General features: G+C 38.9%; 1 protein-coding gene across 4 annotated transcripts in view; it reads right to left on the reverse strand.

Annotated features, from left to right (window-relative positions):
• Positions 1-7,158: 7,158 nt before the first annotated feature.
• The window catches only part of XRN1 (5'-3' exoribonuclease 1), a 218,960-nt gene continuing 208,684 nt past the window's right edge, over positions 7,159-17,434 (reverse strand). For all 4 annotated transcript variants that reach the window (XM_080657184.1, XM_080657185.1, XM_080657183.1 and 1 more), the window contains 4 exons: positions 15,740-15,853; positions 15,544-15,646; positions 12,297-12,457; positions 7,159-11,163 (listed from right to left, as the gene is read on the reverse strand). In XM_080657184.1, the coding sequence (XP_080513310.1) occupies positions 10,861-11,163; positions 12,297-12,457; positions 15,544-15,646; positions 15,740-15,853 (681 nt within the window). In that variant the 3' untranslated portion in view covers positions 7,159-10,860. The remainder of the gene's footprint in view (positions 11,164-12,296; positions 12,458-15,543; positions 15,647-15,739; positions 15,854-17,434) is intronic.

The raw sequence follows: 17,434 nt of genomic DNA on the forward strand, positions 1-17,434 counted from the left end.
AATTTGCCTTTCTCTGGTGGTCACCTTTATTGGAGTTTATTAATATCGTGAATACATTTCTGTTCAGTGCCTTGTGTGTTGTACCTGGTAGTGCTGTATTTTGTGCCTTTAAATCAACACAGGAGAGAGAGAACTACATAACCAGACACCCAGAGAAGAGAGACCATGGGGAGACAAAGACACAGCACGCATATGAAAGAAAAGCAGGTATCATCAGAAAAGGAAGTAAACGAAATGGAGGCAAGCAACCTTCCAGAAAAAGAATTCAGAGAAATGGTCATAAGGTGGCTGAAAAGAATGGAAGACAAATTCGACAATATGAGCAAGAACCAAGAGGAAATGAAGAAGAACCAAGAAGAAATGAAAAATGACATCGCTGCTGTAAAGAACTCAATAGAAAGCATCAAGAGTAGACTAGAAGAAGCAGAGGACCGCATCAGTGAGCTAGAAGACAAGATGGGAAAAAATATAAAAGTAGAGCAACTTCTAGAAAAAAAAATTAAAAGGCAGGAGGAGAGCCTAAGGGAACTTAGGGACAACACGAAACAAAACAACATCCGCATAATAGAGGTTCCAGAAGGAAAGGAAGCTGAGCAAGGAATAGAAAACCTCTTTGAAGAAATAATGACAGAAAATTTCCCTGATATAGAGAAGAAAAAACCCACACAAATCCAAGAAGCTCACAGAGTCCCAAGCAAAATGAACCCCAAAAGACCGACGCCAAGGCACATTATAATTAAATTGGCAAACACCAGCGACAAAGTAAGAATCTTAAAAGCGGCAAGAGAGAGACAGAAAGTTACATACAAAGGAACCCCCATCAGACTAGCAACTGATTTCTCAACAGAAACTCATCAGGCCAGAAGGGAATGGAATGAAATATACAAAGTCATGCAAAGGAAGGGTCTGAATTCAAGAATACTGTACCCAGCAAGGCTATCAATCAAAATTGAAGGTGAAATCAGGAGCTTCACAGACAAAAAAGGACTAAGGGAATTTATTACCACCAAACCAGCAATGCAAGAAATGCTAAAGGGTCTGCTGTAAAAAAAAAAAAAGGAAATAGGAAGTGAAGAAGGAACACAGGTGTAAAGAATAGGAATGGCGACAAATAAGTACCTATCAATAATAACTTTAAATGTAAACGGATTAAATGCCCCAATCAGGAGACATAGGGTAATGGATTGGATAAGAAAACATGACCCATATATCTGCTGTCTACAAGAAACCCACCTCAGAAAAAAAGACGCACACAGACTGAGGGTGAAGGGATGGAAAAAGGTTTTCCAGGGAAATGGAACTGAAAAAAAAGCTGGGGTAGCAATACTTATATCTGACAAATTAGATCTCAAACTGAAGGACATAACAAGAGATAAGGAAGGCCACTTCATAATACTAAAGGGAGCAATCCAACAAGAAGAAATAACTCTGGTAAACATATATGCACCCAATACAGGAGCACCCAAATACATAAAAAAAAACTCCTGGAGGATATCAAGGGAGAGACTGACAGCAATACAATCATAGTAGGAGACTTTAATACCCCACTATCACCATTGGACAAATCCTCTAAACAAAAAATCAGCAAAGAAACATCAATCCTAAATGACTCACTAGACCAGATGGAATTAATTGACATCTTCAGAACATTTCACCCCAAAGCCACAGAATATACATTCTTCTCAAGTGCAGATGGGTCATTTTCAAAGATAGACCATATGTTGGGGCATAGGCAAAGTCTCTTCAAATTCAAGAAGATAGAAATCATATCAAGCATCTTCTCAGACCACAGTGGCATAAAACTGGAAATCAACTACAATAAAAACAACCCAAAGAAATCAAACACATGGAGGCTAAACAGCATGCTATTAAACCATGACTGGGTTACCAGAGAGATCAAAGAAGAAATAAAAAACATCATGGCAACAAATGACAATGAAAACAGTACAATCCAAAATCTATGGGACACAGCGAAAGCAGTCTTGAGAGGGAAGTTCATAGCTCTACAAGCCTACTGCAAAAAACAAGAAACAATGGTAATAAATTACCTAACCCAACAACTCAAAGAGTTAGAAAAAGAGCAACAAGAAAAGCCCAGTGTAAGCAGAAGGAAGGAAATAATAAAGATCAGAGCAGAGATAAACAATATAGAGACCAAAAAAACAATACAAAAGATCAACAAAACCAAGAGCTGGTTCTTTGAAAGGATAAACAAGATTGATGAACCTCTAGCCAGGCTCACCAAGAAGCAAAGAGAGAGGACCCAAATAAACAAAATCAGAAATGAAAGAGGTGAAATAACGACAGATCCCGCCGAAATACAAAGGATTGTTAAAAAATACTACGAACAACTCTATTCCAACAAACTGGACAACCTGGAGGAAATGGACATATTCCTAGAAAAATATAACCTTCCAAAACTCAATCAAGAAGAATCTAAACAGCTCAATATGCCAGTAACTATGGAAGAAATTGAAGCAGTCATCAAAGAGCTTCCGGCAAACAAAAGCCCGGGGCCAGACGGCTTCACAGGAGAGTTTTACCAAACATTCAAGGAAGAACTAAAACCTATCCTCCTCAGACTATTCCAAAAAATTCAAGAGGAAGGAACACTTCCAAGTTCCTTCTATGAAGCCAGCATCACCCTAATACCAAAACCAGATAAAGACAACACAATGAAGGAGAATTATAGGCCAATATCCCTCATGAACATAGATGCCAAAATCCTCAACAAAATTCTAGCAAATCGGATCCAGCAGTACATCAGAAAGATCATACACCATGACCAAGTAGGGTTTATCCCAGGAATGCAAGGATGGTACAATATCCGAAAATCAATAAATGTGATACATCACATAAACAAATTGAAAGGTAATAATCACATAGTCATATCAATTGATGCAGAAAAAGCATTTGACAAAATCCAACACCGTTTCTTGATAAAAACTCTCAACAAGGTGGGAATAGAAGGATCATACCTCAACATAAGAAAAGCTATATATGATAAACCCACAGATAACATCATACTCAATGGGCAAAAACTAAAACCATTTCCCCTAAGAACAGGAACAAGACAAGGATGCCCACTCTCACCACTCCTGTTTGACATAGTACTGGAAGTATTAGCCATTGCAATTAGACAAGAAGAAGAAATAAAAGGCATCCAAATTGGAAAAGAAGAAGTAAAGCTGTCCTTATTTGCAGATGACATGATATTGTACATAAAAAACCTGAAAGACTCCATCAAAAAACTAACAGACTTAATAAATGAATTCGGCAATGTAGCAGGATACAAAATTAATGCCAAGAAATCTATGGCATTTCTATACACCAACAGTGAACTTACAGAAAGAGAGACTAAAAAAGCAATCCCATTTTCCATCGCACCAAAAAAATTAAGATACTTAGGAATAAACCTAACCAAGGAGGTAAAAGACCTATATGCGGAAAACTACAGGACACTGAAAAAAGAGATAGAGGAAGATGTAAACAGATGGAAGAACATACCATGTTCATGGATTGGTAGAATCAACATCATCAAAATGTCCATACTACCCAAAGCAATCTATAGATTCAATGCGCTCCCCATTAAAATACCAATGGCATATTTCACAGACCTAGAAAGAACTCTCCAAAAATTCATCTGGAATAAAAAAAGACCCCGAATAGCCACAGCAATCCTGAGAAAGAAGAATAAAGTAGGAGGGATCTCAATACCAGATTTCAAGCTGTATTACAAAGCCACTGTCCTCAAAACAGCCTGGTACTGGCACAAGAACAGACATATAGATCAATGGAATAGAATAGAGAATCCAGATATCGACCCAAACCAATATGCACAATTAATATTTGACAAAGGAGGCATGAGCATACAATGGAGTCAAGACAGTCTCTTCAATAAATGGTGTTGGAAAAATTGGACAGATACATGCAAAAAAATGAAACTAGATCACCAACTTACACCATACACAAAAATAAACTCAAAATGGATACAGGACTTAAATATAAGACGGGAAACCATAAAAATACTAGAGGAATCCACAGGCAGTAAAATCCCAGACATATGCCAAAAGAATTTTTTCAGTGATACTGCCCCTAGGGCAATGGAAGCCAAAGAGAAAATAAACAAATGGGACTACATCAAAATAAAAAGCTTTTGCACAGCAAAAGAAACCATCAACAAAACAACAAGAAACCCCACTGTATGGGAGAACATATTTGCAAATGGTATCACTGATAAAGGTTTAATTTCCAACATCTACAGGCAGCTTATACAACTTAATAAAAGGAAGATAAATGATCCAATAAAAAAAATGGGCAACGGACCTAAATAGAATATTTTCGAAAGAAGACAGAAGGAAGGCCAAGAGACACATGAAAACATGCTCAAAGTCACTAATTATCTGAGATATGCAAATCAAAACAACAATGCGATACCATCTCACACCTATCAGAATGGCTATCATCAACAAATCAACAAACGACAAGTGTTGGCGAGGATGCGGAGAAAAAGGAACCCTCGTGCACTGCTGGTGGGAATGCAGACTGGTGCAGCCACTGTGGAGAACAGTATGGAGTTTCCTCAAAAAACTGAAAATGGAACTCCCATTTGACCCAGTAATCCCACTCCTAGGAATATATCCTAAGAAACCAGAAACACCAATCAGAAAGGAGATATGCACCCCTATGTTCATAGCAGCACAATTTGCAATAGCTAAGATTTGGAAACAGCCTAGGTGCCCGTCAGCAGATGACTGGATCAGAAAACTATGGTACATCTACACAATGGAATACTATGCTGCCATAAAAAAGAAGGAATTACTACCATTTGTAGGCACCTGGATGGAATTAGAGAACATTATGCTAAGTGAAATAAGCCAGTCAATGAAAGAAAAATACCACATGATCTCACTCATTTGGGGATAATGAACAACATTATAAACTGATGAACCAAAAGATAATTACAGAGGCAGTAAAGCATCAAACAGACTGTCAAATTACAGTGGGAAGGTTAGGGAGAGGTGGGGGAAATAAGAGATCAACTGAAGGACTTGTATGCATGCATATAAGAGTAACCAACGGATGCAAAACATTGTGGGGTGAGGGCATGTATGGGAGTGGGGTGGGGGGGGCAATGGTAAGATATGTACACATATAATACCTTAATAAAAATTTGAAAAAGAAAAAATAGAAACACACACACACACACACACAAACAAAAAAAAAAAAAAACAAAAAAAAAAAACCCACAAAAACCTCAAAAAACCTACATGGACTGACTGTGGGTCCAGGATGTGGTTGTTGTTTTTGTTTGCCTTTGAGAGGCTGGCATTTCCTTATCAACCCACATCCCAGGAGGAGCAGCCCCTGAAGGTTACCTGCCCACCCATCCACACTACAGATGCGTGAGCCAAGACCCCATGGAGGGAAGACAGAGTGAAGTGGAAGGTAACACCCTAAGTTCTGTTTCTTAGAAGCTTCGTTGTACTTCCTGGATTGGATTTTGATATTGCCCACATTCTTACAACTTTCCCTTTCTTAAGATGGTTTGAATGGGTTTTAGTTTTAGTTTTGCTTTACCAAGATTAAGGAAGCCCAGATATGCTCTAGATTAGGGTGAAGAGGTTTGGTTACCAAGGCTCTCAGTGTGGGAAGCTGGCAGTCTGGGGAACGTAGTAGAAAAGCAGCTAGCTGAGACTCCACTGGTGGTCCCAGGCCTCATGCCTCTCTGGATCAAGGTGGCCAAACAAATCAGAATGTGACTCCTTGGGGTTCTTGAGTAAAGTACAATCTTAGAAACAGCCTCAGATATATAAGGCAGAGCTGGAAGCAGATGTAGCAGGAAGAGACTTTCTTCACTCCTTAACCCCTTCACACCCACCCCTACCATGGAGATTTTGGTAAAATTATGCATAAGAGTTCTAGTGTGAGACACAGACATTATTAGCAAGACTAGAGGCCTGGTGCATGAAATTCGTGCAGCGGGGGGTGGTCCTCAGCCCGGCTTGCACCCTCTCCAATCCGGGACCCATTGGGATTGGGCCTAAACCGGCAGTTGGACATCCCTCTCGTAATCCAGGACCGCTGGCTCCTAACCACTCACCTGCTTGCCTGCCTGATCGCCCCTAACCACTCTGCCTGCCTGATCGCCCCTAACTGCTCTCCCCAGCCAGCTTGATTGCCCCTAACTGCCTCTGCCTCAGCCCCTGCCACCATGGCTTTGTCCGGAAGGACGACTGGAAGATGTCCAGTAGATCTGTTCTAATTAGCATATTACCCTTTTATTAGTATAGATGTTAGTCTTGTACCAGTAGATTCCCTGGCCTTATGAGTAGGAATTAAAGCCTCCTTCTATGTGGCTTGGTAAGAACCTTCCCCTGCATGTAGAAAAGATAGAGGGGATCATGTCAGGAAAAACAATAACAGAAAGGGAAGAGGCTCCTAAACGCTTGGGGAAGCAGGGGGCTCTGTATGAGCCAGGGGTGGGCAAACTTTTTGACTCGAGGGCCACAATGGGTTCTTAAACTGGACCGGAGGGCCGGAACAAAAGCATGGATGGAGTGTTTGTGTGAACTAATATAAATTAAAAGTAAAGGAGCGGAGGGGAGAGCAAGAGAACCCTCCACTCTTTCGGCTCCGCGGGCCGGATAGAACAGCCGAACGGGCCAGATCCAGCCCGCGGGCTGTAGTTTGCCCACGGCTGAGCTAGACACTAGAGGAATTCCATGGGAAAGACAAAGTGGAACCCACCACTGTCCAGAGGATTTGTGTTTGGGACTCAGAGAACAGATCATGTGACAAAGCCTCATTCACTAAAATCTGTAATATGCCTGCTATGCTCCTAGTGCCTTCTACATATTAACCACACAAGGGTGTTGTTTTCTTACTTAGGAGATAAAGAAACTGTACATAAACCTTACCTAACTTGCCAATGTTAATTGATAATGACCCATTTACAACTAGTAAGCAGTAGAGCTAAGATCAGAAGAGTGGCCACCTGAATCTATAATTTAGTCTTTTCCTACCAACCATGCTGGCTAGTTTACACTAAATAGCATAGATCCAAAATATAGGCGTAAAAGGATGTGGAATTTAAGTGACAAGTGCAATATTTCCACTTTTGATATTAATGCAAACATACAAGAACAAACAGCTTATAAAATCATTCTCAAGTGTTTAATTAAAATCCACATAACATTTAACATGTACAATGTTTAAACTCTTTCAGTGATTCTTACATTTAAAAATCCTTTTGCACAACATTTTGAGGCTAACTTCATGCTATAAATTTACAAATGAACAACACAAAAATATATTTGAAGTCCATTCTAATGCAAGTTTAAAACACTTTAATTGCAGATAATGTAAAGATATTAAAAAAACTACAAAATGAGCACAAAATCTCTTCCCTTTTGAGTTTTTAATAAAATACTGCCCTGTATAAGATCTGATGAAAAATTCTAGTTACTTATAAAATAGTTATGTGAGAAAAGAAAGGAATTAAAATATACATGTATGAATTATACTTAATCATATTATTTAAATGAACAAACTGTGGAACACTTTGATGACACAGCACACTCTTACTCATATATCAAAATATATGAAAAAACTCTACGAAGCAACTGGGTGCAGGCAAAAGAAAATGTAAGGGATGAGAGGCAAAAACCCAAACCGAACCAAAACAAAAAACCCTCAAGACAAACAAGGGGAAGAAAGAAATAAAAGAACTTAAAGCAAACTGGATCAAATTCTCTCATATTATTTCATTAGAAATGGGAAAGGGATTTGGCTTCAAGTGACTGAAACATCTATAGGAACTTAACTGGTGGGCCTAAGCAGCATAGCAACTGCTGAAACTATTGGAAAAAATCATGTTTACAGGTGAACACCAAGCTCAAAAAGCTGGGCTATTGTACAGTTATTTTAAAAACTGCTGACCAATGAGATGAAGCATGGTAGAACTACAACGGAGCTCCAGTTCTATCTTAAGGTAAAAATAAGACAACCACTATGCAAATGTATGATTTACTCATGGAAATAAAACAGATGCTTTAAAAGTAAATGAAATAGACCCCAAAGCTTATCTGCTTCCTTGAGCTAGAAGATATAAAATAGTCTGAAAAAGCAGTGATTGGACATGTCTTATTTAACTGGTTTCCTTCTTCCAACCACCTTCTCTCTCCCCGCGCTTCTTAAAACTGAGTTTGGAAGTATCAGTCTAAATTTAAAGCAAATACCTGATCAGAGAAAAAGAAGTAAACAACAAAAAACCTGCCTCGAGTTCTGCATCCCTCCCCTCAATAGGGGGAAAAAAGGATCTTTATCTTTTTATCATCAGATGTTTTAAGACTTTGGTCTACACAATGTTTAAATCAATTAGTACATTCTTTCTGCCAAATTATAAAGCTCAGGTAATGTCAGAAATTGTGAACAGAAACAATGAAACTGGAAGGATCAATCTTCTAAATTCACTTACTTCACTCAAAAAGAAAGGAAAAGAAACATTACTGAACAAGAATACTTAGATTTAACTGCTCCAGTTATGTGGAAACATGGGGCCATCTGGGGACCCTGCTCTGCTCTTCAGCGCCTTCATCGCCCCTGTTCTTGCAGCAAGTCCATAGCAGATCCAACCATGGAACAAACAGATAACTAAACTTTGGGGTGGTTGAGTCGGCCCCACCCAAAAAGGAAAAGCTGTAAGTTCCCCAATGGATCCACTCTCCTCAAGATTATCATGAGATAAAACAGCCTATCCCCACAGGGAGGGCACATCTCCTATGGACGTCGGGCCCACATTTAGAGTAAGTCTACATGGGGAGAAGAATACAGACCAATGCCTGACCACTACCTAGTCATTACAGAGCTCCCTTCCATTTTTAATCTCTTTAATCTTGACTTTTAGAATAACATGTTTTTAAAAAAGAGAAGAAGGAACGAAGAGAAACATGTTTACTGCCTATCCATATAGAACCGTCAACTTGCTTTGCTCAGATACGGTAATATCCTCACGGGTTCAGTGGCATCATGCTTACTGAAATTTTTCTTGGAGTTTTCAGTTGGTGTGCATTCCTTGCTCTGTGATCTAAAAAATCTGTGAGCTGTGCACTGTTTATAGAGTGGTTACACAGAAGTGATGCGGGAGGCAATTACTGAAAGCTGGAGTTTGTATAGTTACAGAAGGTGAAAAACATTATACACTTTAAACAGAACATTACTGTCACAATTTAACTTTTTTGTATTGTATTCCCATAACAGATATTTCCTTTTAAAACAAATAGCTTGTGAGGCAATAAGGACAAACGCTGAGAATTATTTGAGTATAATTACTCAAGATCCCACTAGAGATAAAAGAAACACTCCCAATAAGGAACTGCTGGACACTGCTGAAGTGTAAATCTAGGAAAGAAATTAAGAACACGGACTCACATGACCATAACATATGATAGGCAATGAACATTTACCTCTTATACTAAAGGCACTATTACTATACAAATAGCCTATTCACATTTAGAGAAACTCTGAAACCAGCAGTTAAAGGAACCCACTTGGTTCAAGGCCAGCACTTTAAACAGAGAGACCACTCTAAGACTCATGGCAGAGTGTCCAATGCACTCAATGAAGTTAGATATAAGAAAGAGCTCCATATAAAAATTGTGGTTCTAACTTTTAAAAAAGTACAATAACTTACTTCCTTGAAAATATAAACACATCACAAAAACTAAAGAATAAAAATATATATAAAAATTCAGGCCCTAGACCACTGATAAATTTTCAAAAACTTTAAAAGAATCCTAGAGCCACAGCTTGAACAATACCCCCCACAAGACATGCAAAGACCAAGTGCTGGTGCTGTCCAGTGCAGCATAGAGCTAGGAGCAGGGAGACAATGGAAATAATGCACACCACAATGGTATTGTGCTTGTAATACATGTGCTTGGATATTAGAACTAGAATTCCCTCAGCCAGGAAGCACTAAACGGGGACCAATATAGAGCTCTTACAGCTGTGAAAGTGAGCTCTACAAAATAATAATGCAATATCTTTAGTTAACATGATTAATAGCTTCTACTTTATTCTATTGGAAGATTAATTTATAATCATTGTACCCTGTAAATTTTGAAACTTAATTTTATTCAAAATTATAAATGCTGGTTATTATCTACAAATACTGTAATTAGTTGCTTAAATCTAGATTGCTATTTATAATTATAAGTAGTTAAGTGAAATATTCTGACCAGTATTCTAAAGTTGCTTTGGTACAAAATTTGGAATAAAGCAAAACTGGCAGCACCATGCAGTGTGATCAGTTCACAGCAGGTCTAACAGACTCACAAAGACAACAGAAGATACGTTAAAATACATGTACATAAAAGACAGTCTCCTGACAATTCTGTTACATCATTAAAAATAAAAATGAAATTCATATTCAGTAAATTATACTTGGGGCCCAATTTTCATGCTCCATTTAATTATCCCTCAATGATGGTGTAAAAAATGTTTATTATTATTGCAATATGATGTCTAATTCATAGTTCAGAACAAGGCCAGTAGTCAGAGTCGTCCATGTTAATGCTTAGTCTGCTAGTATTATTTCCCACAAGCTTTAATTTAGTTTTTTAAAAAAATAGCTTTAGTGAGGTATAATTAACATAAAGCAAACTGCACATATTTAAGATGCACAATTTGATACATAGTCTTTTAAAAAGCATGAAAAGTGCCCCACAACTTACAGTTAAAATTTTTCAATTAAAACATATTATCTTAAAATTGCAATTCTAATTTTTTTATGAGACACCGATATAGATTTATAAAAAGATGGGTTGAAATAAATTAATTTAACTCCAAGTACCACGTTTATTCAGAAGGTTTAGAAATGCCAAAATTGACAGCCAGTTTTCTTGATTTTCTTCTTGAAGAAGAGCTGGGTGCTGACTTATGGTGAGACATACTATGGCCTTGAGAGGCAGCTTCAACTTGAAAGGAAGATGCAGGCTGAGTAATCTGAGAGGACTTGAAGGGAGCTGATGAACTCTCCTGTGGAATCACTTTGGTGACATCGGAAGACCCTGGCTGGCTAGTCTGAAGTGAGGTGGCTTGAGAACTCTGGGCCTCCTTATTCTCAGAGTTCTTTTTGTTTGCAACCCTTTTCTTAGTAACCTTTGAGAAATAAAGGCATCATCGATTAACAATGTAGGCTAAAAAAACTATTGTCAGAAAATACCATAAACCATGCTGGTAATATTTGTCAATCACTTGCTGACTTGTGACTTCTAATTATAAATTTCCAAACGAGACTTTAGAAATTAAAAGAATTTATAGTTATGAATAAAATATCTAAAAATTCTTCGTACCGTAAATATAAATAAAATTTATATTCCTGATTTTAAATCACTTTGTGCTTGAAAAGGGTATCATTACTTGCTGCAATTATTATTATTTATTAGAACATAAACTCAGACAGCAGGGACCAGGCCAGACTGGTACCACTGGTCACAATCTCAGGACCCAGACCAATACTGATCTTCTAGTTGGCAGTGAATAGGTAATCCTATCTAATAAAAGAGTAATATGCAAATTGACCATCACTCCAGCACACAAGATGGCTGCCCCCATGTGGACACAAGATGGCCACCACAAGATGGCCAGCAGGGGAGGGCAGTTGGGAGGGACCAGGCCTGCAAGGGAGGGCAGTTGGGGGCGATCAAGCCTGCAGGGGAGGGCAGTTAAGGGTGACCAGGCCAGCAGAGGAGGGAAGTTGGGGGCGACTGGGCCTGCAGGGAAGGGCAATTGGGGGAGACCCAGGCCCGCAGGGGAGGGCAGTTGGGGGGGGGACCAGGCCTGCAGGGGAGGGCAGTTGGGGGGGACCAGGCCTGCAGGGGAGGGCAGTTAGGGGCAATCAGGCTGGCAGGGGAGCAGTTAGGCATCAATCAGGCTGGCAGGGGAGTGGTTAGGGGGTGATCAGGCTGGCAGGCAGAAGCAGTTAGGGGCAATCAGGAAGGGAGGCAGGCGAGCAGTTGGGAGTCAGCAGTCCTGGATTGTGAGAGGGATGTCCGAATGCCCATTTAGGCCCGATCCTACCGGTTGGGATCGGGCCTAAATGGGCAGTTGGACATCCCTCGAGGGGTCCCAGATTGGAGAGGGTGCAGGCTGGGCTGAGGGACTCCCGCCCTGCGCACGAATTTCATGCACCGGGCCTCTAGTTATTGAATAAACACATTATTCTATTATCAGTCATCTTTGAGCACTAAGAAATTTTCTTAAAACACAATAATTCTATTTCCAGGTCTCACCTGTAGAGGTATGAATTGATTGTGCACACCACCTGCCATTCCCCCAGCCATGGGCATGGTCCCAGAATATGAAGTATGATGAAAGGGCTTTCCAGAAACTGGCACTGGTGCTCCCCATGGCACTGAGCCAAAGAGATGAGATGATGAAGGCATTATATTAGCTGTCAAAAATCACAGAAAATTTCTATTTTAGTAAAATGGACTCATCAAAGCCCTGAAATGTAAGACTTCCTTGTGCTATGCTTCTTGGCTTTTTTCACTTGGGCAAAGGGGCATACACTTAACTTAAGATTAATCTTGCTTACAACATTCAACATCAGAAGTCCCTTTTAGGACTATGAACAATTTACATAAGTCAGCTTATCATTATGCTGTCTGGCCTATAATGGCCAAGAACAACATATACTGATGTGAGCTTTAATAATATTTGTAGCACTATTTTAAAAATAATAAAGGGTTATTGAAACTGTCTCTTGGGGGACAAAAGCCAGGACACAAAGAGAGAAATCTTAAGGATCTCACCTGCCCCCAATGCTAAGTTGCTTCCATAGTGTTCCCAGCCTACAAAACCCTCCCCAAAAGCCCAAGTGTTCAAATGTGATCACTTTTATGACATGTACAATCTTCCTTTTCCCTATTCTAATATTTTTAACTCAAGAATTTTTAAAAATTTACATCTTCCCTGGCTGGTGTGGCTCAGTTGGTTGAGCATTGTCCTATGCACTGAAAGGTTCCTGGTGTGATTTCAGGTCAGGGCCCATGCCTGGGTTGCCTGCTCAATCCCCAGTAGTGGGCATGCAGGAGGCAGCCAACTGATGTTCCACTCTCACATCTATGTTTCTCTCTCTTTTTCTCTCTCTCCTCTCTCTCTCTCCCTCCCTCCCTCTCCTTTCCCTTCTCTCTTAAAAAAAAATTATATCTTGTTTCTTATTAAAAGCACATTGAACCAGGAGTTTCCAAACCTGATTTAAGGTTGTATACTGAACCAAACCTGATTTAAGGTTGTATACTGAACCAAACCTGATTTAAGGTTGCATACTGAATCACCTTGGGAGCTTGTGAAGTACAGATTCCTGGGCAAAGTCTCAGATTTAATAAACCAGAGTCAGAGAGGCCCAGGAATCTGTACTGTTAACAAGCTAAACAGGTGATTCTTATGTAGGCAGTATCAGTGCAGCATGTGGGCACCACTGTATTACACAGCACACTGCCATTGAAGAAGATATATATTGTGTTCAAACTTCCTTTTCAGAGAGATAAAGGCAGTTAGAACTGTACCATAGTATAACTTAATTAAAATTAAGCTCCTTAAGAAATTTTTGTATTAGGGGAATCATAATACAGTGTTATGAATTATACATGCACAAATTCTGATGAAGAAAACTAAAAAGGTTGAGAAAATTAGGTCTTAATAATACCTATAAGCAACTTTGGTAGCAGTTGTAATATTAAGATGATTCAGTATGGTTATACAGAAAAATCAGATGAAACTAATTCTGCCTCAGGAGTCAATGCTCAACTGCTTTCTAGCTTTGACCCTCTGCTAAACAGTAAAATACCATTCTGATTCTTGATCTTTCTTTTTTGTACAAATTTTTGTTAATCCTTACCCAAGGATATTTTTTCCATTGATTTTTAGAGAGAGGGAGGGAGGGAGGAAGGGAAGGAGGAAAGAAGAAATGGAGAAACATTGATATGAGAGAGATGCACTGATATGAGAGAGATGCCTCCTGAATGCACGCTTGAGGATCGAACCTGCAACCCAGGTACATGCCCTTGAACAGGAATTGAATCTGTGACCATGAAGTGCATTGGCTGACACTCTAACCACTGAGCAAGACTGGCTAGGGCCTGATTGTTGTTGTTGTTGTTAATCCTCACCTAAGGATATTTTTTCCATTGATTTTTAGAGAGTGAAAGTGAGGGAGGAGACAGAGGGAGAGGAAGAGGGAGAGGCGGAGAGAGACATTAATGTGAGACACATCGCTTGGTTGCCTCCTGCATGCGCCCCAACTGGAGCAGGGGAATGAACTTGCAACCCAGCTATGTGCCCTTGATCAGGAATTGAACCTGTGACTCTTCAGTGAGCAGGCCAATGCTCTTCTATTGAGCCACACCAGCCAAGGCCATGGCCTGATTCTTGATCTTTTAAATGTATTTCCCCCCTCCTCTCCGACCTCTTCAGACTATTACTTGTATTCTGAATTTCAAGACAAATATTTGGCTCTCAAAAGAAATTTCAATCATTGTACTGTTGATATTTGGCTCTGTTAACTAATAAGTTTGCCGATAACTGTCCTAGGTTTACACTTTTAAAATAACTTATTTTTTAGTTTAATGGAGTTTAGGCAAAAAAAGATAACTTGTTTAATCAGCATTATTCACATTTCTAATGTTTTTAGTGAGGATTAGATATGTAGAACTCCTGGAATAATACCTGGCATATAGCAGACTCAGAAAAGTAATTTTCTAAATGTGAAATAAGTAAGTTATTGGTTTTAAAATGATAATGATTAGGATATGAAGAAGCCAACGGTCATTAGGGAAAAAAGGGTGATAAAAGAAATGCTTAATGAACTTAAGATTTAGAATCATAAAATTGTAAAATGTTAGTCTCAAAGAGATCCTAGGTGCATCTAGCATAATTAAGAAAATGGAGTCCCAAGGAAGTTTCATCATTTTTTCAAAGTCATTAATGAAAGAGTCTGGACAAAAAGAGCCTGAGTCCCCAGAGATCTTTCCAGGCCCTACCACACTAGGAAGTCACCACTGGCTACATGGAGCTACCTGCTCGATAACTCAGGCATCACATTTGAAGGAGAAAGAGAACTATGAGAGAATATTAAGAAACACACAGTTAGCTTAAAAACCCCTCTACTCTCCATTTCCCTCATCATGAAGGACAATGTCTTTCACGTCCACAGCTTCAAAGCCTGACCTGTTCTTATTCCCTTCATCTCTATTTTCTCCCAAAGGTTTTTAATGTCTTCCTTAAACCAAAATTCATGTTGGCAGCTTCTGAGGAATATGGGGTTGCCCAAAACAAAATGCTGTCCTACTCTAGCCACACTAGAGGATGTAGGAGGGAAATGACATTTCTAGATGAATCTGTAGGCTCTGTTTTCAGGCTAACTTCTCACAATTCCTTCTTCTATTCCCTAGACACTTATATGAATTTTTTGTTTTATTTAAAATGATGCATCTTGAAAGAACTTTCTAAATACAGCAACTCCAAATATTATCTTACCAGTAGGTTGGTGAAAAACTGGAGGAATGGTTCCAGGTGGTACAGCAGGAGGATAATTTGCAAATATCGGTGAAGGCAAAGGGAAATTCACTCCTAAGGAGCCCTATGGAAGTATTTAAAAGTTGTAAGACAGTGCAACAATAACAGCTCTAGTAATTAATTCAAACTTAGTAGAGAAGTCATGAATAGTTCTCACCAGCTGTTGTAAAGCAAAAAGTGCAGCTTTGATCTTGGCTTCTTCTTCAGAACGGCACTGTGGCCCATGCACCAGCAAGCCATTAGGCAATTTCACCTGGCAAACTATCATTGTCTGAAAAAGAGAATGTGAAATGTCTATGAAGTCATCTGGCTAGGAAACCAACTTCTTCCCCCAAAGCTTAGTTTAAACAAGTAGAATAATTTTAACATTCTGTTAAAAAAAATTCAAAAATTCAAAAGAGGACTATTTAAATTTTGCATTAGGCCCAGCCAGCGTGGCTCAGTGATTGAATGTTGACCTATGAAACGGAAGGTTACGGTTGATTCCCAGTCAGGGCACATGCCCAGGTTGCAGGATTGATCCCCAGTGTGGGGTGTGCAGGAGGAAGCTGATCAATGATTCCCTCTCATCATTGATGTTTCTATTTCTCTCTTTCCCTTCCTCTCAGAAATCAAGAAAAATATATTAAAAAAATAAATTTTGCGTCAGCATGCAAAAACTTTAGAATTATTACCTTACCTTTCAATGTTTAAAAAAAAAAAGCCTTCTAAACTAGCTGAAGGGTCAAGCATACTAATGCAAATGAAAGCCAGCAAAACTGTTTTCTTTATACCAAGGGCTGGGAAACTAGGACTTGTACTTGTTTCTGTAAGTAAGGTTTCACTGGTACACAGCTGAGTCCATTCTTTTATGTATCTTCTATGCTGTTTTATACTATAGCTGCACAGTTGAGTAGTTGTGCTAGAGAGCACATGGCCTGCAAAGCCTGAAATATTTAGTATCTGGAACTTTACAGAAAAAAAATTGCTGGCCCCTGCATCACACTATCCTCCAAACAACAGATATTTTGCCAATATGAATTAATTACCCAAATCTAAAAAATTCAGAGGTACTGACTGGTTTTATATTCAGATTTAAATTATAACTCTTTACATTATACTTTTTTTATTTTACAAAAGGGATTCTTTCTTTTAAATTGTACTTTTTCAAAAGGTAGCAGAATTTAATTCTGCTTTCTGTTTTAGGCAAGAACGTATCAAGAACTCAGATGTAAAAAGGATAAAACAACTTTTCTTGTAGCTAGTGGTCCTCAAGATGCAGTCTGGGGACCCAGAGGGTCCCTGAGACACCTTCCAGGGGGTTGCTGAAGTCAAAACTATTTTCATAATAGTATTAAGATGCTATTTGCCTTTGGACTCTCATTTTCCCACAAGTACACAGAAGACAAAAAGTTCACTGATATAGTTTCAGATTCTACATTGTAACTTTCAAGAAACACTACCTTTTACTGTAGTATCAAATATCCACAGTTATATGAAAAGGGTATTAAAATCTCCAACCTCCCTTAAGATTTGTTTTTACTGATTTCAGAGAGAGGAAGGGAGAGAAAAACATTGAGGGGGAATATAAGATAACTGAGGGCTAGCAATCTGAATCTGTGCTAGTAACCAGTTTTCTGAGGCACATACTTGCTAGTATACTAGGTGTACCGGTTAATAATGCAGATTTTTTTCAATAGACGGAGTTACACATATGTTGATATATAAGCGATTTGATATGTATGCTATTTTGTTGTATTGACAACAAACTCCAAAACTTCATATGTTAAATTTGCTGAAGGTGTTAACATCATAGATATTTTTACATTTAAAAATGTTCAATTTCGTGCCAAAAAAAAAGAGCATTTGTGGG

Source organism: Plecotus auritus (genome assembly GCF_963455305.1).
Source record: "Plecotus auritus genome assembly, chromosome: 2".
Classification (NCBI taxonomy): Eukaryota; Metazoa; Chordata; class Mammalia; order Chiroptera; family Vespertilionidae; genus Plecotus; species Plecotus auritus.